At 35.3% G+C, this 27,586-nt stretch overlaps 1 protein-coding gene across 3 annotated transcripts in view; it reads right to left on the bottom strand.

Annotated features, from left to right (window-relative positions):
• Nucleotides 1-27,586, bottom strand: part of nrp2a (neuropilin 2a) — a 158,734-nt gene that overhangs the window by 89,773 nt on the left and 41,375 nt on the right. For all 3 annotated transcript variants that reach the window (XM_056463109.1, XM_056463118.1, XM_056463126.1), the window contains exon 3: nucleotides 25,711-25,892. In XM_056463109.1, the coding sequence (XP_056319084.1) occupies nucleotides 25,711-25,892 (182 nt within the window). The remainder of the gene's footprint in view (nucleotides 1-25,710; nucleotides 25,893-27,586) is intronic.

Genomic DNA, 27,586 nt, shown 5'->3' with positions numbered 1-27,586 from the left:
TTTAATCTTAAAACGTGAGCAAATCACCCGTTTTGTCACCATTTTAGACAATATGCTAGAGAATCATTCAAAGTCTTGCTCTAAAGTGATGTTTGTGAATTAGCAACGGCTCTCGGCTGTTCTGACGTCACCCTGCCAGATGTGAATGAATGGCGGAAGAAGAAGTAGTTCCTCGTAACAAAAGGGTTTTGAGACTCTCCGTGTTTGATTTTCTATTTTAAATACAAAATTATGACGTCAAACTGTTGTATAAATACCAATATCACAGCAGTGCAATATGGCTGTATATCGTCACTAAGGCACTCGGCCTGCGGTCTCAAGCCAATGCCACCAGTGCCGATACACAGCCATATCCACATGCTACTAGCAGGGGCCAAGTGGACATTTTAAAAGTGGGAGGGACGGCTGTATGAGATCATGCGTTCATATAATTATTAATCACCTGTTTCTAAATGGTCGGTCTCTAAAAGTGAGGGGGACGGATACGGGATATATATATATATATTATTATTATTATTACTAATTAGCAATATATCTATTATGAATATTACAGTAGCTATATGATATTGCATAAATTAACCTATAATAGATAGCAGACTTTAATTTGAATATCCTTACCATTATTATATTTATGAGCTTAAAAAAACAGCTCATAGTTTCATTTTTGTCCATCTCATTGCCTCAACTTAGCGCCATACGTAAACATTTATCTTCAGCTCAGAATCAATGAATAATTTTACATAGTAAACGCGGCTTATTAAACAAAAGCATGTATTGTAAATATGTTGCTGTCACAGAGACGCGTATGCCAAAGCGAGCAGTTCCTCGAGCAGCTTTGTGGATCCTATGCTGTATTCTTTGCATGTGTTTACCAGACACACTCGAGCGAGAGAATGTCATGAAATGAAAGCGTGGTTTACTGATTCCTGGCCTCTGAGAGCTCCTGCACACCCCTCTCCCCTCTAATTCACATTTCAAACTGCTGTTCAACCTCTCCTCTCCATGCCACCGCGATCGGCACACCGGCTGAATGCAGAGCAGCGGAAACAAGCACGAAGATGAGGAGCCAGAGACAAAAAGAGAGATTCCACTAAACAAACAACACTAAGTGGGAGGCGGGAGATGGACGTGGTTTGTAAAGTATACAGATTAGGCACACAGATCACCTTGAGAATGTGTGCGGCCCATCATGCCTTGCACTCAAACACAGTGGAGACAAACAGTGTTAACATGAGATACGTAACATTTCTAATTTGAATGAATACTATTGAAAAAGCTTGGTTTTAATGGTTAATTACAGTATATAGCAAACATTCTGGTTTATTATTTGTAATGCACTTTTTCCTGTTCTTTTTTTGTGATTATTTTACAATTTCTAATTATAAAGTTCACTAAAATGAAAGAACTCCTGAATGCGAATTAGATGAGTTTCCATCAAGTTGTTAGACAGGCTAACTGTAGTATTAGCAGTGGTGGAAAGAGTACTGAAAAATCTAACTCAAGTAAAAGTACCATTACTTGCCTAAAAATGTAGTGCAAGTAGAGGAAAAGTAGCTGTTGTGAATATTACTCAAAGTATGAGTAAAAAGTAGACCTTTCAAAAGTACTTAAGAGTAGTGAGTAGTGAGTATTACGCTGCAAAAAGCTGATGCATTTACATGTAATTTGTGGATGTGTGTAAACGTAACATTCTGTAGTGCATCAAGTTATTGCCCAGCAGGCACACAACATTATAGGCGTTAATATTAGGTTAGATTTAGGTTGTGATGTCAGGTGACCAAAATTCAATGTCTAGCTATCGTCTAAGGACAACGTTATTTTGATATCCAATAATGACGTCAAATGACGTTGATATTTGGTTGATTTTAGGTTGTGTTAGAAAAATCTAACGTCGAGCCAACATCTTAAACCAACGTCATTTTGATGTCAAATACTAACAATTATTCATCAGGTATGGCAAACAAAATCCAACATCTGATGGATGTCATAGAGGTAATGTCCACACAATGTCAAGCTGTAACATCATTAGACGTTGATATTTGGTTGATTTTAGGTTGGACGTTGCACATTTACATTGACCTGACGTTGAGTTCTGATGTCAACCTGATTTTCATTTCAAAACAAAATGCCTGCTGGGTGTTTAAGGCTATTTCATATATATTTTAATGCTTTTAAACATTAGTTTAAACAGGTAGTTCATTATGATGTGATTTACCTTCTATGTGCAATTTGATTGGACAGGAATCACAGGACTGATTTTTCTGATCCCCATAGACAAGAAATAATAAAGTAGCGACTGCAGGTTGAAGGAAAGTAGTGGAGTAAAAGTACTAATACTGCACTAAAAATGTACTCAAGGGAAAGTAAAAGTACACATTTTTAAAACTACTCAGTAAATTACAATTCCTGAGAATAATTACTCAATTACAGTAGTCTGAGTATTTGTAATTAGTTACTTTACACCATTGAGTATTGGTAACCTAGCAGCCAACAGTAATACGCATAGTAGAGACAACTGATTTGTCACATGGGTCTATATATCTGTCTGTCTGTCTGTCTGTCCGTCCGTCCGTCCGTCCATCCATGCATCCATTTATCCATCTATCTCTCTCTCTTCTGTATTACTAGACTTCACACACGGAGGGATCAGGGCCATGGTAAAGAAATAGAAATGTACGTGTTTACGTTAAGAATAGTGTTCAAATTATTTAGGCATAGAACATCCATATACTGTATGCCCAGAATGGATATATTGAATCGGAAGCAACATAAAATGATTAAACCAACTCATCTGCAGTTTGACCACAATCTGAAAAGGGCACAGCAGGCTCCTCGCGAAACCTTGCAAAGGATCAAAAATAAGGAAGCGTGATGAGAAAAACAAATGTAAGGGGAAGAAGTAAAAGGAAGATAACTGGCACTTTGGAGACAATTAAAATATGTTATGAATTTAAAAGAATAGCAGACCATACAGAAATCACTGTCGCCAACTGCTTTCAATGAAAACATGGAAAGCAGTTAATAAACAGTTTTCAAATATTTCCCAAGAGAGGTTTAACAAAGCAAGGACATTTTCACAGAATTTATATATATATATATATATATATATATATATATATATATATATATATATATATATATATAATTGCATGAAGTTGAGTTAATAAAGCATTTATTAACATACAAATTAACTATTAATATATGCTTGAATAATAAGAATTTGAAATGTTAATTTCAATAGTTTATTAATCATTTACTAACCCATTCTCAATAATCTTAAAAACACCAACTATTCTTAAATAACTGGTTAGTAAATAATGCAATTCATATTTAGTAATAAAAAATTAACCATTAATAAAGTATGAAACAATTATTAAGCATATTACACATCTGCTTATAAGTCAAGAATATAGCATTTGTAGCTGCAGTTGTAAACTGCTTACTAACATTTAATAATTAATGCTTAACAGATAATGAATTCACTATTTGCTAATTCTTAATATAAAAATATGATCATATCACCCCAATTTTATCCTCCCTACATTGGCTGCCTGTTAAGTTTAGTTTTGATTAAAACATATTGCTTCTTACCTATAAAGCTTTAAATAATCTAGCTCCTGTTTATCTAACCAACCTTCTGTCTCGCTACAATCCAACTCGCTCTTTAAGATCTCAAAACTCAGGGCTTCTAGTAGCACCTAGAATAACAGAGTCGAGTAAAGGAGGTCGAGCCTTTTCAATTATGGCTCCTAAACTCTGGAATAGCCTTCCCGATAATGTCTGAGGCTCAGACACACTCTCGCAGTTCAAAACTAGATTAAAAACCCATCTTTTTAGAAAAGCATACACTCAATGCGTCACATAGCAGTATGATGCATGAATGTGCTCCACACAGGTTTTTGAATCTCATTTATGTACACTATGAACAGCAGCTATGCTAATTATTCTCTTTATTCTCTATTTCCACCTGGGGATACTCATCCCGAGGCCCCTAGAGATTATGCAGCACCACTGATGTGATCCAAGGCCTGCAAAGGGATGATTCCAAGGTTTCCATAATCCTGGACCAGGCCGTATCCTGAGCAGCTACTGTGGTGGTCATGGAGGAGTGGAACATGAGACTGATTCCTGTGACTCCAGTAACAGACGAGTCTTCGATGACGTCCAGCGTTCTCCAGCCACCAGCGTCTAGACTGCAGCTCTGCACAAGACCTTTAGCCATAGGAGCCTGGTTTCTCTCTAGGTTTTTATTCTTCACTTTTACCAACTGGTGAAGTTTTTTCCTCGTAGCTGTGGCCACTGGCTTGCATGGTTCAGGACTTGTGGAGCTGCGCATTGATGGATTTGCTCTTCAGTGTTTGGACTCTCAGCAGTGAATATTAAACCACACTGAACTGAACTGACACAGTTTCAATTCACTATAATCTTGTATGTGAAGCTGCTTTGACACAAATCTGCATTGTAAAAGCGCTAAAGAAATAAAGATGAATTGAATTGAATTAATAAACGCCTCATAGTGTGTAGTTATTATAAAGTGTTACCAAAATACCATATTATTTTAATTGATATAATAATTTTAAATAAATTTAAATAAATAAATTAAATAAAGTACATTTAAAATTCATTCATTCATTCATTTATGTTTTATTATTCTGAAAAAAACAGCTAATCTTCCTCCTTAACCTGTCCGTTTGTGATGCACAGAAGGAATAATCCCCCGCATTTCTGAAATTACACGAGGATGACATCATTTTCTGAGCAAATGATGACAGAATTGTCATTTGTGGGTGAAATGTCCCTTTAAGGAGCTCCCGGTGTCCAACACAACCACTACAATCAGATAATTCTCTCTGTAAAAAAATGTGCAAATGACTCTCAGCCTCTGTGGTTTATTCCTCGCACCAGTGACACCATCTAACCAGCGCCGTTTCCTCCACTGGAATGCTGCTTGCGGTAAACAGCCTCTGCGGAGGGCAGCAAATTACCCCGAATCCTCTAAAAAGAAGAGACAGGTCTTATAGGTTCTTGTGGCGGCTGTCAGGAGGTCCGAGTCTGGACGACGTGTCTAATGAGGAGCAGCAGACCTGTGCCACTCCAGGCCAAATGAACAGCGGCCTCCAGTACGCTTCTGACACTCTGCACGCATGAGAATGACGGCTGGTACCGCGGTAAATACATGTGTTGGGTACACATGCTCACTCGAGCACAGACAAAAACCCCGGGATGCCACACAGGCAGGAGGAAAGAAGGAAAGCACAAATGAGACGAGGTGCAAAAACAAACGCACACAAGGCTTTCAAATGCTAGTTTCGATCTCCCACACACAGCGATGCAAATATCACTGCTTCAGTGTGCACTGACAAAAATGATTCGTTGGATTTACTCAATTCTTTTAAGGAAAATGGCTGCAAACAATTTAAATGGGCTGAATTTAAGCAAATAGGTTAAGTTGAACATTACTACATTGAATTTAAATTCAGCCCATATAAATTGTTTGCATCCAGTTACCTTAAAAATGTAGTAAATCCAATGAATAATTTCTTCAGTGAGTGTGTGGAAGGACGTTCCATACCACACAATGAAAAAGAAGAGATATCTGGATAATTTGCAGGAAAAAATAATCATTAAGAGGATGGTAAATGGAGAAAAGAAGAGAGAATGGGGTAAGATGAGCCACTGTGTGTTTTTAATTAGGAGATTATAGAAAGAGGACATGCGTTTCTGAATGTATAGAGATCAGAGTTAAGGATACTTATGCTAATGTGTTGCTAAAAATACTTAAGTTCAGAAATTGGATCACTGAAAAAAAATGCTGGGTTGCTGTAACCCAAAGTTGGGTCAAATATCGAGAAACCAAACTGTGTAAGTTTAAAGTGTAATTCACATTTCAATGAAAAAAATTACCCAATGCTGGGTTTGTCCATACCTGTACTGTATATGACCTAACATTTGGTTACAACAATCCAGCATTTTTTAGAGCGATACAGAACATTCCTTTTATGAATGAATTGAAAAAAAGCTTGGTATTAATGGTTGATTTTATTATGTTTATTTTGATTATAATTTTATTTGGCAATTTTAACAAAAATATACAAACAAGTTCAATTAATTCATACATATTTTAAAACTATCGAGGATAAAAACACAAAAAAGCCACAGTTTTAATTAACGTTATTATGTTATTGTTTTATGTTCTGAAGAAATCAAGTCATATTTACTGCAGTGTTTTCAGCTTTAATCTAAATGTAATTTGACCTGTTATTATGGTGCATGTTCTTTGGTATTAAAAAAAAGGAAAAAAAAGCAAGAATTTATTTAGTACTTTTTTGTATTACTAGCAACAAAGTTATGTATTTGATAAATATTGTATAAAAGTTAAAAAAAGAAAAGAAAAAATGGACATCTGAATAATTTGCAGGTTTTTAAATGATCTTTAAATGATGGTAAGTGCTGAAAAAAGAGGAGAACGGGGTAAGATGAGCCCCCTTGTGCTCTCTAAATTAGGAGATTATAAAAAAAAGGACATTTATATAGATCACGATGAAGATTATTGATACTGATGTGTTACTGAAATTACTTAAGTTTAGAAATTGGATCCCTCTTAAAAAAATGCAGGGTTGCTGTAACACAAATTTGAGTCAAATATGGAGAAACGCAAGTTCATTCATTCATTTTCTTTTCGGTTTAGTATCTTCATTAACCAGGGGTCGCCACAGCAGAATGAACCGCCAACTTATCCAGCATATGCTTTACGCAGCAGATAACCCAGCACCTATCCACCTATAGTGCATCTCTCTGGACTGTGGGGTAAACCGGAGCACCCGGGGGAAACCCACGCCAACACGAGGTGAAGATGCAACTTTGTAAGTGCAAAGTGTAAATCAAATTTCAATTAAAAATTTAACCCAATCTTTAAATGATGGTGGTGAAAAGAACAGGGTAAGATGAGCCACCTTGTGCTCTCTAAATTAGGAGATTGTATATAGATCAGGAGGAAAATATTGATAATGATGTGTTGCTAAAAATTACTGAAGCTTAGAAACTGGATCACTTAAAAATTGCTGGGTTGCTTTAACTTAAAGTTGGGTCAAATATGGAGTAACCCAACTGCTGGGTAAAAAGTCATTGAAAAAATCATGCAATACTGTGTTTGTCCATATTTGACCCAACATTGAATACTATTAAATAAAGCTTGGCTAATTATATTGCAAAACATTCTTTCTTTCTTTCTTTCTTTCTTTCTTTCTTTCTTTCTTTCTTTCTTTCTTTCTTTCTTTCTTTCTTTCTTTCTTCTTTCTCTCTCTCTCTTTCTTTCTTTCTTTCCTTCTTTCTTTCTTTCTGTCTCTTTCTTTCTTTCTTTCTTTCTTTCCCTGCTTCCTTCCATCTATCTATCTATCTATCTATCTATCTATCTATCTATCTATCTATCTATCTATCTATCTATCTATCTATCTATCTATCTATCTATCTATCTATCTATCTATCTATCTATCTATCTATCTATCTATCTACATACTGTATTTGTTGATGTACATCTGTTGTCCTGAATCCAGTGAAGCACAGTCAAACAAGTGCCCCACTCCGCCATGTCTTTTGGCTTATGCTTGTTGTTGATGTTAGTTCTAAATAAAGTTGAGTCTGGGCGCAGTAGACTTGGTCTCCTCTAGCAGTGGGTCGTCCTGTCAAAGTCCACTTCTGTTACTCCACTTGGCCGGCTGCCCCACACTACTCTGTAACCCTGCCACGCTTAATGCCATTGCATGAGTGCATTGTAGAACGCCTGCATGCATGAACGCCCAGCCGTACCACGTATTAGCTCATGCTGATGAACACGCTAAAAACAGTCTCTCGTCTCCTCCTCGGGACACGCAGAGTCCCGCCTGTCTCTGCAGTACAGCCTGGAGCTGAAAGGGTTAGTTGCTGGGCAGAAAGTCGCGTGGCGTGAGTGTTTGACTCAGGGATTTCCCTCTTCTGCTGTCAGTCGCTCGCTCAGATGCCTTTATCTGACCTCTCATGGGACGCAGAAATCTGTGTTAACTCACCGCATTATTCACCAGTCAGATGAGATCATCTTTATGTAGGTAAAACTCAGAATATCGCATGCCGCATATGACACATGGCGATAAAAATAACATGGTTGGACCATTAAATTGAATGAATAAATGGAAAACAGTAACTCCATTTATTGCCAATGGCAAGTGTGTTGTGGATTTTTTTTTTTTAATTGACCATTTTTATTGGTCTTATTATTGGTCAGATTACTAATCTTAAATTTTAAATTAGTTTTAATTTATTATTCTCAATGGCTTTGTTGCATTTCTCACAACACTATTTACATTTGCACAACAGTTAATGCATTTCTCAAAACAATTAGTACAAACTGCAAAACCTAGCGGATAACCTGCAAAAGCGTGTCACTTGCTCAAAATGGATAGCTCTTTCCTCGAAAGCAAGTATTGATGTCAATGAAAGTGTCAGTGCCATCAAGATGAAAAGTCCTGACAGCATTGTTTATGAACAAGATAGTCAAATGGCTTTGTCATGTTTTCATTAGGACACTCTGTACATTTATTCCAATGCAAAAAAGTCAGATTTTGGTGACACGTCCTGAAAATGCTCAAGACATTACTATATACTATTTGCACAGCCATTTGAAAACTACAGTAAATTTAGACATCACTGCATTTAGTGAGGTATCTGAGTACAAGACACTGAATATGTATGTTTCACATGTTTACTGCATGTGCTCTTTACAATTCTAATTTATTCACAGCATTGTGCAAAAGAATAAATACACCCTTATTTACAACAAGCATAAACTCCCTTTGTGTAGAGCTGTGCACAACTGTTAACAATATTGCAGTACATATTGGAACTGAACCTACAACTTACACAGGTCTGTAAATCATTCATGAAATTGTTCAATTTAGAAGACATTTTCAGAATTTTTTTTTTTTTTTAATTTTGTATAAAATTTTGTATTTAATGACTCAAGTAATGAAATGAGGACTGTTAGTTTTATATGGATTGACTATTCAGCATTCACATGTTTAGTTAATTTTGACTGACATACGCATATGATAATGTTATAAAACAGCAGAGGGTTGTATGAAAGCAATTGATGCAGGTCCAAAAGCATTTGCAGTTTGTTGGAAGGAATGAGAAACTGCTGCTCTGATGTGCACAAATGACTAATTGTTTAGAGAAATGTATTAACTGTTGTGCAAATGTAAATAGTGTTGTGAGAAATGAACCAAAGCTACTGAGAAAAACTGTAATAGCAGGTTTGGCATGCTGTCCCGGAAGAGAACCTCGGAGATAATTGAGCCCAGGGCTCCCGCCTGGTCAATAAGAATATAAGGGGGTCCGAGATCAGGTAGGTCTCGAGAGCTCCCCTTGGTAAATGGAGGAATATGAGAAGATGGGGTGAAAGGGGGAGATTCTTCCAAAACGAAGATAAGGCAGTAGGGCGAAATCGGTCTATTTATTGTAGGTTTGATTGGATTATTACTGATTACGACGGAGAGGCTTTACAAGCCCTCTCGTCCAAACTTTACAAACTTAGGACATTTAAAAAAAAAAAAGATCTTTAATGTTTTAAATATTTTTGGTATAAAAACAAAACATTTTGACCAATACAATGTAGTTTTGGCTTTTTGCCATTGGTCACATATTTAATAAAAAAATCTAAATTATGTAAAAAAAAATCAATATTAAAAAAAAAAAAAAAAAAAGATAAGGCGGCATGGTGGCTCAGTGGTTACTGTGACTGTCACTGTGGCCTTACAGCAAGAAGGTCGCTGGTTCGAGTCCTAGCTAGGTCAGTCAGCATTTTTTTGTGTGGAGTTTGCATGTTCTCTCCGTGTTGACATAGGTTTCCTCTGAGTGCTCCAGTTTCCCCCACAGTCCAAAGACATGCGATACAGGTGAATTGAAAAACCTAAATTTTCCGTAGTGTATAAAACAAAGACCATGCGGGTCAGATAGTTGACACGGTAGGCTACAAATAATTTATTTATTATGAATTAAATAATTATTCATGAATAATTCATTAACCACCGCTTAGCACCACGATGCCATCGTCCATCGCGATGTTTCACATTAGACATCGTACGATGCCAAATTGGTCGACATCACTCAATCGTACCATGCCACTGACTTAATATTCTGACTGTGCAGCACTTTCACCCATTAATTTTACCTAATTTATGACACAAAATTCTTTTTCCACCATGATTTTCTGCTATTCAGGTGCAATTATGTGTCTTCTGAAATATTGCATACATTTTCCTGATCCAAAAATCAAGCAACAGATGAATTCTTTACATGATTGTCAAATGTTCATCAGTCTATAGTTGCATTAAAACTATGAAAAACAAATAAAATGTCAAAATAACGAGATGAAGTCATAATTATTAGAGTAAAATATGAGAATTTAAGATCAAATCAAAACTTAGGTGATCTTATAAAAACCAAACTTATAAGATAAAATCTATTCATAATTGGATAAAGTTAAAATTACTGTACTGTATGTCATACACATTTTAAAGACTTATGGTCTGTCGCAGAGTTTTGCAAGACTAACTGGTTTATTAGTATAATATCTGTGCTAATTGTTTAATGTTGGAAAGAACACGATAAAAGTAATTGTGATAAACCAATTTACATTTAAATAAACATTTCTTTTTAGAGATCCCTGTGGTAAAAGTCTCTGTTTTCTTCAGCAGTCGGCTGAGATCCTCTTCATTTGAAACCCTGACAGTGATGTTTTCCATCTTTCATTCATCCAAGAGACGCACGGCAATAAAACTAACATGATTTGACCATTAAATTGAACGGATAAATGGAAAATGATCACTCTGTTATGTAGAGCGAATGGCAGGTTTGCTGCTATTATTATTTTTTGTACAAATAACAAATGGCACATCGTCTCGCGTGATTGGTTATGGCTTATTATGGTCTGCCGTATAGTTTTGTCAGATTAAATGGTTTTATTAATAGATTATCTGTTCTTACGACTGAAAATCACTCGCTGCATGGGGACTCTTATTAAGCTAGTTTAAGTCCCAAATCTGCTTTAGAGATCTGTGTTTGAGAAAAAGGATGAATCGAGAACAAGACTTGAGTCGGTAGAAAATGTGTCAAATATAGTTTAACATGATGATCTTTACCTTTCAGCAGTTCAGATCAGTGACATGAGATACAAAGTCAAAATTATTAATATGAAAGTACAACAAAAAAATTCAATGAAAGGTAAAAAAAAAAAAAAAGAAAGAAACTAGAAATTCAAAGCCATAAGATAAAGTCTCAATTTTGACATAATTATGAGGTACAATTTTTAAAAATGCTAATATACTATGTGTGGTTTATTTATAAACTAATTTCGAGAGGATCACGTGCTTATGATCAACACGGCTGGCTCCTCATTAGTCTGACCCATTAGATGATTACGGAAGCATTATAAATAACCAGAGTTTTTCACTCCAGTTATCTTCGTCTTGAAGCTTCCCACCCTTCCACCCCTACTTCCTCCCCCTTTTTCCGATAGGGCGACACGGTGGCCCAGTGGCTAGCACTGTTGCCTCACAGCAAGAACACCGCTGGCCCAACCTCCTATCGGGCTGGTTGGTGTTTCTGTGCAGAGTTTACATGTTCTCCCCGTGTTCGCGTTCCCGTTTCCTCCCACCGTCCAAAAACATAAACAATTGACTAAACCAAATTATCACCGAAAACAACCCTAGTTTACACTTCTCACCCCGCGACAAGCAGGGGAGTCCTCGAGACCTACCTGAGCTCGAACTCCCCTCTCACCCTTCTAACGGGAGGGAGCTCCGGGCTCGAGGATATTACGAGCTCAGGGCTCTCTCCCGGGACAGCATGCCAAATACACTTTATTGATTATCAGCTAAGTGTGAACTCTTGAAGATATACTAAGATCCTATGGAATTAAATTGCTATCATAAATATTTTGTGTGTAAATAAAATTCACGCATTTGTAATTACAAAACCGTAAAGGAAAACGGAACGTACTCATAATTTTACGAGGGTACAATTCCAAAATCTGCGACTAGAACAGACACAGATGACGTTTTCTTTGTCTGTTTGTATGCGACTTTTAAATGTACGGTGGCTGTACTTTACTTTACAAACACGAAATACGGTTTCACTACGGACACGGCGGCCTGATTACGAGTACGAATCTAAAAACTTAACTAATTCGTGTTGGGACATCATGTATGAATTGTGTAGAACGTTGCATTTCTTACAGTGTACACTGTAAAAAATGCTGGGTTCCACACAATCCCTTCATGTCATCCCAATGCAAATTAAGTTAATTTAATAGTTTTAACAATTTTAAGTGGATTGAACAAAGCAATTAAGTTGTCCCCCCAAAAATCTGCAGAATTATGTTGTTTCCGGTCATTTTAAATAAATAGTAGTAAAAATATTTATATTTTTAAATGTATGTAATGAAATCAGGACGACACGGTGGTTTAATGGTTAGCACTGTCGCCTCACAGCAAGAAGGTCGCTGGTTCGAGTCCCGGCTCGGTCAGTTGCCATTTTTTGTGGAGTTTGCATGTTCTCCCTGTGTTGGTGTAATTTTCCTCCAGGTGCTCCGATTTCCACCACACTCCAAAGACATGTGGTATAGGTGAAATGGATAAACTAAATTGTTCGTAGTGTATGTGTGTGAATGAGAGTGTGTGGGTGTTTTCCAGTACAGGGTTGCAGCTGGAAGGGTATCCGCTGTGTAAAACATTTGCTGGATAAATTGGCGGTTCATTACGCTGTAGTGAGCCCAGATTAATAAGTAGTGAGCCCAGATTAACAGACTAAGCCGAAGGAAAATGAAAAATATTTTGAATAATTGAATAATTGAAAAATATTTAAGCTGTTTTCGTCCATGATAAAACAGGTAATGGGGTCAAAAAAACAAGGAAATTAACTGGTGTTGCTAGAACTAAAACTGTTAAAAAATAAATGTGTTTACTAAATAATAAAACATATTAATGATAATAAATACACACATAAAGTAATTTTAGCTGCTTGTTCATTTAAAATGAGTTGAAACAACACAATTCTGGAGATTTCTTTGGGGAAGCTTAACTCTTGTTCAATCTACTGAAATAATTTACATTTACTGAATGGATTTGTGTTGGGACATCATGAATGAATTGTGTGTACACTTTCCACACAATCCCTTCATGTTGTCCCAACACAAATCCATTAAGTTAACTTAATGTTTTTTTTTTACAATTTTAAGTGGATTAAATATAAACACCAAAGGGAAACTCTTTATTTAACCCAACAGTCTACTTATAATCTAATGAGATTAAGTTAATTAAATTAAATTGTCCCCCAAAAAAGTCCAGAATTGTGTTGTTTCAGCTCATTTTAAGTAGTTTGAACAAGCAGCAAATATATATATATTTTTAAATGCATGTAATGATATCAAAATATTAGCTGAAATGATCTTTGGTGGGTCACACTTTATTTTGATGGTCCGTTTGTTGAATTAAGTTACATTTCATCTACATGCCAACTAAATCTCATTAGATTATAAGTAGACTGTTAGGTTGGGGTTAGGGTTAGTGTAAATTGACATGTACTTGCAAAGTTTGTTATAGTCAGTTAAATGTCTGTTTAAGGACAGATATTAAGCAGACAGTCTACTAATACTCAAATGGACCATCAAATTAAAGAGTTTCCCTTTGGTGTTCTGCATAAGAAAACAATCTTTTACACTAAATAATGACCATAATTTAATCTTTAAATCAACCATCTTCTTAGCTCATATGTACGATGCATGTTTGAATCTTGCAGCAAAGTTGTTTTAACCTCTGACCCTTTATCTCCTATGGTCGTGTATGACCTCATGGTCCTGTCAGGACCCATCTCTCCAACCCTAAACCCCCCTTTTCCCCCTCACCGCCCTGCATCTTTGCCCCAGTTTTGTCACGCCAGATTGTTGCCCCTCAGTGGAATGAGCCACACAACAACCCCTCCTGCCCCAGTCATGTGACTCTGACACTGTTGCCACGGTTAAAACGGAAGACTTCCTGCTGAGCCGCTTCAGGCCGCTGCTGTCTTCTGAGTGTACACTTATAATACAACACTAAAAGGTGTGATCAAGGCAATGCAAATTTGATAAATATGAGCAAAGCAAGCTGTGAACAAATTAATTGTCTCATTTGTTTAACCTTTTTGCTCAATATGCTATGAGGGAATGATGCAAAAGCCCGGCCCCCTACTCGATATTGCATCAACACACTGAAATAAAAGTCTCTTCCAGTTTTATGCAGACTATATTTTGAGCTGAAGATCTAAAAGTTAAACAATATTTAATTTTCCAGCCTTTTCTAAGAGTGTCAGTATTAGTGGAGGGTGCTGTAGATGTCTGTCGGTCAGTCTGGGTATCGTCAGCCTGTACTGTTAAGGGTCTGGAGGGTCTCCTGGTCGCCTTCTGGAATTTACTGCCACTTTAACAGTTGCTTTGAATCAGGTGCTGTCTGTCTCACTGTCTCGCCTTCTGCTCTCCTATAAAACGCCCCATTTAAAGCCTTCAGCTCTAACTACCTCGTCTTAAAGATAGCAAACCCAGAGGAAGGAAATAACTCTGGATAGCACTGAGATGAAATGGAGAGAAGGTTGACAAAATGTTTGATGTTTGATCTTGTCAGGTGTGTTTTTGTTGTTGTTTTTGTATTGTTTATGTAATTATTATTGTTGTTTATGGCATCATATTGACTTTTTATCTCACTACCTCTTCAAGTGTAATAATTATGACTTAATATACTTTCTGAATGCTCACTATAAAAAAGTTCTTGCTTAACTGACTTCACTTTTTTAGTCATATTAAATTAACAGAAAAATCTAAATCCAAATTAATTAAAGATCTAAAAATGTAACTAATTCCAGTAGATTAAACATAATACAATTAAGTTTCCCACAAATAATCTCCAGAATTGTGTTGTTCAGCTCATTTTAAATTAACAAAAATTATTGTTATTAATATGAGAACATTTTTATTAATAATTTGATTAATTCATTCATTCATTTTCTTTTCGGCTTAGTCCCTTTATCAATCCGGGGTCGCCAACTTATCCAGCATTTGTTTTATGCAGCAGATGCCCTTCCAGCTGCAACTAATTTGATTAATAATTTTATTAATATGAGCAAAAATTGAGTGTATTTATTATTATAAATATGTTTTATTTTTTAGTAAACACATTTATTTTTTAATAGTTTTAGTTCACAGTTTAGCAACACCAGTTTATTCAGTGTTTTTTCGACCCCATTACCTGTCATATGATGGACAAAATCAGCTTACATATTTTACAAAGATGTTATGTCAAAAAATACATAAAATCCAGCTTGTTTGGGGAAAATATGGCAATAATACATACATAATGACAGACCTTTAACTTTTGTTCATACAGCATTAAATTTATGTTTATATACCAAAAAAATAATAATATCTGTAGCATTGCAATCTTACGAGCTAATTTCTAGTCCATTTATAGTGTTTTAAGAATTCATATCTTGCAAAATGCTCTACAAAAAACAATTCATTGGATTTATTATTATTATTATTTTGATTTTTTTATTTAGTGTAGTAGCATAACCAATACAATATTTCAGCTACATTTAAGGGGATACATTTTTCACTGCCAATCATTTCACTTTTTATACAATATAGAAAGTAACTAAACACAATGTAAAAAATTAAACAAAGTAAATAATAAAAATTCCGATAAAATAATAATGTAACTCATTACATAACTCAGGGAGGGTCAAATATGCATCCAATTGTCAAACTATGTATTAAATAATGTTAAATCTATTTTGCGTAGTGTAAAGAAGAGGCTGTGAGAGAAAGCTTACTGGGGTGCGTTTCTGAAAACCATCATGAGATAACTAAGTTTACAAACATAGTTCATTGATTTGGTGTTTCCCAAAACCATCGTTCCAACGAACATTCTAGAGCTGTAGCTAGAAACATAGTTCCTGCTGTGTTCTATTCCCAGTTATCCCCCCTATGCCCTATTCCTTTAGAATGTGCAACATTTAAACTTGGAAAACATTACAGTCATCTCTCTTAGGTGTAATTTGCTTTCAAAGTATTTTTAAAGTTCAGTTTTAGCGATCTTCATGTTGACAACTGCGTTCGCTTCGTAGTGCACTTTGAAAACATTTTGTACACAGCCGTGGCTCATATTGAAAGCTATAGGTGACCTATTATTTAAAAGCGAAATTTGGACTGTTACGTTAGAATAGAATATGTAATATTCTCAATAATATTTGTAAAGGAATTAATAACCTTTGCTAATAACGTAGTAATCTTTGTTATTGAAAGAGAATAGTAAAATATACACTCACAGGCCACGTTATTAGGTCCAACTCTCCAACTGCTTGTTAAGGCAAATTTCTAATCAGCCAATCACAATACAGCAACTCAATACATTTAGGCATGAAGACATGGTTAAGACGATCTGCAGTTCAAACCGAGCATCAGATTGGGGAAGAAAGGTGATTTAAGTGACTTTGAATGTGGCATGGATGTTGGTGCCAAATGGGCTGGTCTGAGTATTTCAGAAACTGCTGATCTACTGGGATTTTCACGCACAACCATCTCTAGGGTTGACAAAGAATGGTCTGAAAAAGAGAAAATATTCGGTGAGCGACAGTTTTGTGTTCACAAATGCCTTGTTGATGCCAGAGGTCAGAGGAAAATGGCTAGACTTGTATCAACGGTTCAGACTGGTGGTGGTGTAATAGCATGACAATGAGTTCACTGTACTCAAATGGCCTCCACAGTCATCAGATCTCAATCCAATTGGGCACCTTTGGTATGTGTTGGAATGGGAGATTTGCGTCATGGATGTGCAGCCGACAGCAACTGCGTGATGCTATCATGTCAATAAGGCCCAAAGTCTCAGAGGAATATTTACAGTACCTTGTTGAATCTATAACACAAAGGATAAAGGCCGGAAGGCAAAAGAGGGTCCAACCTGGTACTAGTAAGGTGTACCTATAAAATTGGCCGGTGAGTGTATAAAAAATATATATATTTTACATATATTTAACAAACGTATTTGACCAAAAAATTATAAAGAAATTGAGTAATCAGTTTGTGTAATCAATCCTTTATTTTAATTGTAATAAAATAGCTGAAAATAAAATAAAAATCATTTAAAAGATATTCTAATGCAAGTAATTTATATTATTCACAATTTTTTATGTACTAATTACAATACTATATTAATACTACTCTAATATTAATATAAAATTATTAAACTATATTAAATATTGGTCTTTCCTTTGCATACAGATTTCTATTTATAACTTATACGAATGACCTCTTATTATTTAATACACATCCCTGTCTATTTTTAATTCAACTCACCTAATGCACATCGTTTTGTTGGTCTAGTGCTAAAGAGCTGTTTGTCCGGGAAATGCAAACAGAGGGAATTATGAAATATGTTTGACCAAAATCACTTTGAGTGCACATAATGTCATAATGACGATTTCCAAACTCATTACGAGCCTCCCAGGAGGAGGATCTCAGTCTTTGTGTGTCAGATCCTCAAGTTTTCCAGACACTCAAATCACAGACTGTTCCCTTTTCCTGCACGCCACACAATAATTCTTGTTTGTTTTACTGGTATTTTTGTCAAATTCCTGGTGGCAGTGCAGTTTAGAAAATCTGTCAGGTTTTTTTGGTTCTAAAGACTGCCAAAACAGAGGAAGTAAGAAAGCGGTGGTCTTTGAGGGATGTGTTGTTTACTCAAACGGCTCCAATCAGGGGGATTGTGGTAAAGTGTGAGCGTGGGTGATGTCTGCCGTTTATGTGTGTGTTTACATGTAGAGATAATGATCTGTGCCGAACACTTTCCTCCGGTGCGTCTTCTCTTGTCCAGCACTGGAAGCGAGAAACATCAAACCCTCGTTCATGTTCACGCTCATGCAAAAAAATCCCTCACCGCTTTCCGGCCGACCCGCGGGGAACATGCAATCACCATTACAGCTCCTGCTTTTTTTTTCTTTTTCTTTTTTTTTTTTGAGGCTTGTTTGGAGCTACATGTTCCTTCAAGGTTAAGCAGTGATTATGAGGCACCTTAAAAGGTTTACAGCATGCAATTGAGTTGGATTAGCACATGTTTTCATTTACTTGATTTGTCGTTTAGTTTAACAGATATCTAGATTTATAAATCCATCACTGACCATTATTTGATACACTCAAAAAAAGTATTTTGCTGCTTGTTCAAACTAATTAACAACACAATTTTAACAACACAATTTTAACAACACAATTTTTAAGGTTTGGGGGGGACAACTTAACTGTTTTATGTTCAATCCACTTAAATGTTAAAAAAAAACAATTAAGTTAACTTGTGCGGTTCATTTATAAACTAATTTCGAGAGGATCACGTGCTTATGATCAACACGGCTAGCACTTCATTAGCTCCATAATTTGCCCTACTGGATGATTACGGACGCATTATAAATAACCAGAGCTTTTTACTCTAGATATCTTCATCTTAAAGCTTCCCTCCTTCCACTCCTACTTCCCACCCTTTTTTCCGATAGGGACAACACGGCGGCCCAGTGGCTAACACTGTTGCCTCACAGCAAGAATGCCGCTGGTCCAACCGCCTATCGGGCCGGTTGGCATTTCTGTGCTGAGTAAGCATGTTTTCCCGTGTTCGTGTGGGTTTCCCCCGGGTTCCCCGGTTTCCTCCCACCGTCCAAAAACATACACCATAGCCAATCGACTAAACCAAATTATCACCTAAGACAACCTTAGCCTACACACGCAGGGGAGTTCTCGAGACCTACCTGAGCTCGAACTCTCCTCTCGCCCTTCTAATGGGAGGGAGCCCCGGGCTCGAGGATATTACGAGCTCAGGGCTCTCTCCCGGGACAGCATGCCAACTAGGGTTTATTGATTATCAGCTAAAGTGTGAACTCTTGAAAATCAATTTGTGTTGGGACAACATGAAGACATTGTGTGGAATCCAGCATTTTTTACAGTGCATTTTGCCATGGATTTTTTGTTCAACATTAAGTTGCCAGTAACATTATAGTTACTACACTGAAAAAAATTATTCATTTGATATAATTTTTGTTAATTTAAGTTAAGTGCTAGCAAACAATTTATACGAGCTGAATTTAAACAAACAAATTAAGTTGAACATTCAGAAATTCAGGCCCATATGAATAGTTTGCAACCAGTTACCTTAAATAAAAAAAATAAATCCAATGATAAGGTTACTCTATCCAGATTTTGTAGAAGCATAAAATAATTGCTACTTGGCTTTAATCTGAAAGGTATGCATTTTCTGATTTAATAAGTAGGGGAGTGTTTCCCAAACAACAACATAACACGTGGCTGAACTATCATAGTATGATGCATCGTTTGGGAAAAGCCATAATGATGCTCTAAACAGGGTGGAGTAACAACTGCTTTAAAGAAAACCCCCGAAATATTATTGTGCAAATGATATTGTTATACACACACACACACGCACGCACGCACACACGCACGCACGCACGCACGCACGCACACACACACAAACACACACATTTAAAAAAATCCAATATTAGTTTTGATAAAAACATGCACTTGTTTTTATATTAATTGCAATACATGTAAATGGCACATATAGGGCCTATGTTATAGTACTAAGAACACATAAACAAATTAGGATAAGATGCATGATGCAGATTTTATAATATTTTAAAATTAAATCGTCTGAATTGTTTTTCTTCTGGAGAAAGTCTTATTGGTTTTATTTCGGCTAGAATAAAAGCAGTTTTCAATATTATTTTCAATATTAAGCAGTCAATATTATTAGTCCCCTTAAGCAATATTTTTTTCGATTGTGTACAGAATAAACCATCGTTAAGATTTGCCTAATTACTCTAACCTGCTTAATTAACCTAGTTAAGTCTTTAAATTGCACTTTAGTCTAAATACTAGTATCTCAAAAAATATCTAATAATAAATCAACCCAGGCTCATTCTGAAAATGTACCCCTATATACATGTCTGGAGAGCACCAAATACATCCCAGGAGCAATGTTTTTTTTTTGCAGTTTTTGTTTTCGCAAATCCGCCAGAGGCCACTGTGTACGCTTCTCAAATTACTCTCGCTAGTGTCATTTGCGCCAGCTGTTCTCGCTTAAATCCACGAGAGGCAGCTGTTGACTGACTGACTGAATGACTGACCTAAACCCAATCAATAGTGGTTTCAAAAGCACCAATGGACCAGCACCCACATACTTCCCTAAACCCAACCGACAGTCTTAAAAAGACTTGATTTTTACCACGTTTTCAGATTTTACCACATTCTTACCCCGTTATTTACTTGTTTATTTAATTTTTTATGTAATTGTTTTTGTCACTTTCTGGAACTCTTCTTCGCCACACTTGAACCTCGTCATCGTGGTCAACTCCTCTCTGCGTTCGCAACGTACATGGCGAGCTACTGATCAAACTAGTAACAGCAGGAAAGCCGTCCATACAGAGGTAAGGGGTCAGCTGGTAAGTGCGAAAAGGAACGACATCATACCGCCCCATATCATTCATTTTAAAGATAAAATGCAGCCATACGTACTTCTGGATACATAATTCGCAATCTCTAGAAATGTATACAGGACTATGTTTTCAGAATGAGCCTATGTTGCAATATTATGTAATGTCATCATGGCAAAGAAAAGAAATCAGCTATTAGAAATTAGTTATTATAGCTATTATGTTTAGAAATGTGTTGAATAATTTGGGGGGAAAATACACAGGGTAACAGCTAATAACTCTGACTTCAACTGTATATCACCCACACAAGGCTCTCGCAGCATCCCACAAGAGCACATGCACGTGGCTCCTTTATTAAAAGCTGTTCTTGCTGGTGTCTCTGGTTGGTGTAAACTGAGATTGTGGCCTCATCATAAGTCCTGGGACTGGATTTAACCGGTAACAGTACCTGAGGGCGATGGTGATGATTTCAGCAATTACCGCAGCTTACAGAGAGAATAACTCTGCTGTTTTTCGCCATTAGCCGTGATGAAGCCGCGGCGCTAATGTTACCAGGCTAATCATCGCTGTAGCAAAACAACATTCATCGCTGTTCCCACGAGTCTATACGGCTAGTGCAGGGCTCCAGGAGGAACACGCTAGTGCTAGTTAATGCTGTTTGCCAACACTAATATGACCATTATTTTTGCCTGTACTTTGACAAGTCTAATCCCATAGACTTTCATTAAGGGCTATATCTATAGTATACAGCATCAGAGAGACTGCACGCTGCTCTCTATTGACATTATCCTCAGAAAGAAAGAAAAAAAAAAACTTAGAAAGAACATTATATTTTGTTATATTTAATATTAATAGGCATAATTACAATCAAAATCCAGCAAGTTAAAAGCCCTTTGTCTTAAAATGAACTTTTAATAGGGTTTTATCATTTTTTAAAAATATAATAAAATAAAAAGAATAATAATTATTATTATTATCATAATATTTATCATCATCATTATTATTATTATATTTATTATTATTATATTCATCATCATCCTCATCATCATCAATATTTTTATTATTATTTTATAATTAATATAATTATTATTATTATTATTGTTATTATTATTATTATTATTATTATATATTTTATATAATAAAATTTCAGTTGATTGATTTTATAGATTTTGTTAGGGTTTTAATCAAGATTCGTTGGTAAATGTTTTATTTCAGTTTCATTTGCACTTTTTAGGTAAATTGGAAATAAAAACCAAAAAAAATAACTAGGAGTTTGTATTTATTTATTTATTCATTTATTTATTTATTTACTAACTCATTTGCTCACTTATTTACTTATTCATTTACTTAATTACTTATATTTATATTTATCAATTATTTCATATTGATTTATTGATTTACTTATTGATTTACTTACTTATTTACTTATTTATTTTTATATTTATTTATTAATTTCCTAATAATTAATTACTCTATTTACTTATTGATTTACTTATTTACTTACTGATTTATTTTTTTTTATTAATTTCATATTTATTTATTTATTTATTTGCTTATTTACTTACTAATGTACTTGCTTATTTACATCTTCACTTATTTTATATTAATTTATTTATTTCATATTTATTTATTTAATTATTTATTTATTCCTTTACTTACTCATTTACTTGCTTTTTACTTATTTACTTGATTTTTTATTTTTTATTTTTTTATTAAAGTCATATTTATTTATTTATTTGTTTATTTACTTACTTATACACTCATTTACCATCTTTTTACTTACTTTTTTACTTATTTACTTGCTGATCTACTTATTTACACCCATATTTACTTACTTATTTATTTATCTTTTTATTAATTTATTATTTATTAATTTAATATTTATTTATTTATTTATTTATTTATTTATTTATTTATTTATGTATTTGATTGCAGCCTTTTACAGTATACAGTACTGCATACAGTATATGTATTTTTCTAAAAGCAACCTCACATTTTCATTCAACTGTAAAAAGTAGTTTTCTTATGCTTTATGTCCTTCTAGCTGGTACAATACAATCTCCACAGATTCGTCCAAACTCCACACACAAATTACCAACGCTCTCCAAACTCTGATTCCCAAAGGATGAGAGATCAGAGTCCAATTAAGAGGGCATTCCTGGCATTCTGGAGGACGGATGAAAAGAGTTAAGCCTTTCCTCCAAACACAGTTTATTTTCTTTTCTTCTCCCCCTTGATGTTTAATTGGTCTGGGAGCGTTTTGGGCAACTTTCAGCCTGAGCGTGTCTGAAGCGGGACGGAGGAGTTCGAGACCTTCTGCAAGCCAAAGTCAAAGGTCGTTCAGCTAACGAGATTTACAGCGTAACAAGAGCACCTCCAAAATCAACCCAGGATACTCGTGACCCCCAGAAAACCAGGCTGAAGCGATCAGACATCAATCACAGGCTGAGACTTCACACATAAACACCCCGACCAGCAGTCAACAAACGCTACAGTGCTGGAGACACAAAAACTCTGAAGAGATGCTGCTCTTTTCAAAAGATGTTGAACTGGATGGATTTATTTTTTTCATGTGGAGTCAAAACATCTGTAACATTCCTGTCAGCAGCACTACAACAATATATACAACAAACACTGAAAATACATGTAGAAGTATCCAAGTTGCAGGTCACACTGAAAAAAAATTATTAATTGGATTTACTAAATGTTTTAAATTATAATTTTATTAATTCGTTTTTTTAAAAGCAAAGATTTTTATTTTATTTTACTATTTGTTTTAAGGTAAGTGGTTTCAACCAATTTATATGGGCTGAATTTAAACAAACAAATTAAGTTGAAAAGTCCTAAATTTAAGTTGTTTGTTTAAAATTAGCTTAAAAGCCACAGCCATGTCACCTGCATCCCAGGACCGGTTACTCGCTGAAGCCACGCATGGCTGAGCCTGGTTAGTACCTGGATAGGAGACCACATAGAAAAACTAGGCTGCTGCTGGAAGTGGTGTTAGTGAGGCCACAGGGGGCGCTCAAACTGTGGTCTGTGAGTCCTGATGCCCCTGTATAGTGAAGGGTACACTATACTGTCAGTGAGCATCGTCTTTTGGATGAGATGTTAAACTGAGGGCCTGATTCTTTGTGGTCATTAAAAATCTCATGGCTCTTCTTATAAAGAGTAAGGATGTAATCCTGGTGTCCTGGCCAAATCACCTCCATTAGCCCTTATCATCATGGTCCCAATCACCCCCATTGGCTGTATCACTGTCTCTCCACTACACCTATAGCTGGTGTGGTGAGCGCATTGGCGCTGTTGTTCTGGGGCTGCCGTTGCATCCTCCAGGTGGATGCTGAACACTGGTGGTGGTGTGGAGAGACCACCCCCCCCCCCTCATGATTGTGACGTGCTTTAGGTGTATGGCCATACCCAAAAAATGTGCTAAATAAGTACACATTGCATTGCATTACATAAAATTCAGCCCATTTGAATTGTTTGCAATTATTTACCTTAAAAATTGTAAAATAAAAATAAAATGTGATATATATGATATTTAAATTTATTTTTAAACATATAATGAATTTATTTTTAAATGTAATTATGATATAAGTAAAAATGTTAGTGTGTTTTTGTCATCTTTGTTCGTTCTTTTAAGGCTGCTATACATTTAAATACATTTTTATTTGCTTTTTAGCAATATTTCCAAGTCAGTGTTGCAGTTTTATTATTAATTTTAAAGTTTTTTAATTATTCACTGTATATTCAAGTAAACATTTTGCTGTGTTTTTATGTTAATGTTTCCAATATGATTATAATTTTTAATTTTCTAATCTTTTATTTAATTTTTTGTTTATTTCTTCAATATGATTCCAGTTTCATTATTAGTTTGAATGTTTTACATTTTTTATTTGACATTTTCATGTTTTACCAATTCTGTTGTGTTTTTGTATGTTTTGTTTAATACACAATGAAAAATTATATGACAAAAGTCACAACAACACATTCTTTTGTTACTTTAATTTATTTTAAATTATTTTAAATAAGCTTTTAACTACTTTTTTTAGGAATAAGTTTAACTTTATTTTTCTGCTAGTTTGACTGATGTAAGTTGAGGTGACTAGAAAACATAAAAGGGTTCAACTAAATTTTAGACAGCAATCATTTTTTTGTATTTAATTTATTTTTATTTAATAGCTAATATTACCGTTTTATTAATAATAATAGTTGCTTTTTTCTTTTTTAACTTGTACACATTTGTTAAGTGTTTTGTTACTATTAAGTTTGATTAACACATACAGTTGAAGTCCAAATTATTAACCCTCCTATAAAAATGTAATGCTTTATAAAATAGTTCCTAAACAAGCTAATAATAAAAATGTTTGGCCTTCTTAAAATAAAACCTGCTTTTATTCCAGCCAAACTAAAAGAAAAACAGAATACTTGCTCTGTTACCTACAATGCTAGGTTCCACATAATCAATTTGTGTTGAGTTTTTTTTTTTTTACAAATTTAAGTAGATTGAACACAAAACCATTATGTTGTCCCAAAAGAAACCTTAAGAAGATTTTCATATGCTTTGAGAAATATTCATTCATTGTTCTTCGGCTTAGTCTCCATTTCAGTGGTCACCACAGCAGAATGAACCACCAACTATTCCAGCATATTTTTTACACAGCTGATGCCCTTCAAGCCACAAACCAGTATTGGAAACACCCATAGACAGCGCATGTCTTTGGACAGACAACTGGAGCACCCGGAGGAAACCCACACCAACACAGGGAGAACATGCAAACCCCACACAGAAATGCCAACTGACCCACCTTCTTGCTGTGAGGTGACAGTGCTAACCACTAAGCCACCATGCCGCCCCACTTTGAGAAATATTTGAAAAAGAATGCAAATTTCACAAGAGGCTGAATAATTTCTCATTCATTCAACGTTTCTTCAAAATTAATCGATAACAAGCTGAAAAAATATGATTTTGATTGAAGGTCATCATGAAGCAACACTCTCCACTGATTATAATAGCCGCAATCTAGTGACCGATACAAAAGCCTCTGGAAGGAATTATATGATTATCCGAACACACTTGAGCTCTTCAATGTCAGGAGGAGATTTTTTGCTAAAAAAAAAATCTGCTTCTTTAACCACACTGGAGCATGGAGCTTGTGCACTCACCAGTCCTGTAGATCTCGTAGCGCAGGGAGAAACCAGCACCCTGGTGTGCGTAATCAGACACAAACTTGATGTGGATGAAGGGACCGGAGGAGATGATGGCAGGAGGAGCGATGTTACTGCAGTGTTTGCCCAGCAGGTCTGCAGACTCCGAATTCCCATCTCGGATCTCGATGAAGTCATACCTGGAAGCAGGAGACGGTGCTGGTTTATATGCTAATTTTGCATTGGTTTGGTTGGTCGTTTACTGAACATGGCATATTACGAATATCACCATAAACAATATAAAACCTATTTCTTTTCTACAAATATACAAATGATCAGAGCTGCGATTCAGATTTATGTCATTACTCAAGTAATTTTAACAATTATATTTAGTAGAATCGATTAAAGGGTCTCTCTGTCTTCACTGTTAAAAATTTCCAGCAGGTTTTCCTCATTTTACTTTAGCTATGTCAGTAGCCTACATCAAATTAAAATGACATAGCAGCAAACTTTGCATACAAATTGTGATTTTGACTTCAGAAATATTTGAATTAATGTTCAAAACAGTTCTGATATAATTTAGCATACTGTAAGAGTGCTTTGGTATGTTTGTAGCAGGTTTTAGCACATTGCTGCCATGTTTTAGCACATTAACATTCCTTAGGCCTACACGTTTTTGCATTTTGTTAGACTTATTAGCATGTTTTAGCACATGGTGTTTATGTTTTAACCCTTAGCAAGCATGTTTATTATGTCTTTTAAATCATTTAACATATCAGTAGCATGTTTAGCTCTCTGTTTTATGTTAGTTTGTATGTTAGTATGTTGCTAACTTGTTTTAGAACACAGACACACACATACTAGTATTTGTGGTTTACGCGGACTCTCCATTGGCATAATGTATTTTATGCAGCTTAAGAATTTCCGCTCAGAGTAAGAGTGCTTTAGTATGTTTTAGCAGGTTTAAGCACATTGCTGCCATGTTTTAGCACATTAACATTCCTTAGGCCTACACGTTTTTGCATTTTGTTAGTATTATTAGCATGTTTTAGCACATGGTGTTTATGTTTTAACACTTAGCAAGCATGTTTATCATGTCTTTTAAATCATTTAACATATGAGTAGCATGTTTAGCTCACTGTTTTTGATGTTAGCAAGCTGCTAACATGTTTTAGCAAGTTAATTAAATTGCAAACATGTTTAAGTACATTGGTAGTATGTTTGAATATATTTCTATCATATTAGGAGTGGCGTTAGCATGTTGCTAACTCTCCGTTGGCATAATGTATTTTATACAGCTTAACAATTTCCGCATAGAGTAAGAGTGCTTTAGTATGTTTTAGCAGGTTTTAGCATTGCTGCCATGTTTTAGCATGTAACTAGCTTGCTGTAGCACATTAATCTTTCTTAGGCACATGATTTTGCACTTCCTTAGAATGTTATTAGCATGTTGTTTTAACACATGGTGTTTATGTTTTAACATTTAGCAAGCATGTTTATCGGGTCTTTTAAATCATTTAGCATATCAGTAGCATGTTTAGCTCACTGTTTTTGATGTTAGCAAGCTGTTAACATGTTTTAGCAAGTTAATTGCATTGCAAACATGAATAAGTACATTGCTTTTAAGTACATGTTTTTAGCAGGTTTAGGCACATTGCTGCCATGTTTTAGCTTGTTGTAGCACATTAACATTCCTTAGGCATACATGTTTTTGCACTTTGTTAGAATGTTATTAGCATGTTGTTTTAACACATGGCTAACACTTAGCAAGCATGTTTATCATGTCTTTTAACTCATTTAACATATTAGTAGAGTGTTCAGCTCACTGTTTTTGAGGTTAACAAGTTGCTAACATGTATTAGCAAGTTAATAGCATTGCTAACATGTATAAATA

This window comes from Danio aesculapii, chromosome 1, assembly GCF_903798145.1.
Source record: "Danio aesculapii chromosome 1, fDanAes4.1, whole genome shotgun sequence".
Classification (NCBI taxonomy): Eukaryota; Metazoa; Chordata; class Actinopteri; order Cypriniformes; family Danionidae; genus Danio; species Danio aesculapii.
Note: the sequence above shows the minus strand (reverse complement) of the source record. Positions and strands in the feature narration are given on the sequence as shown.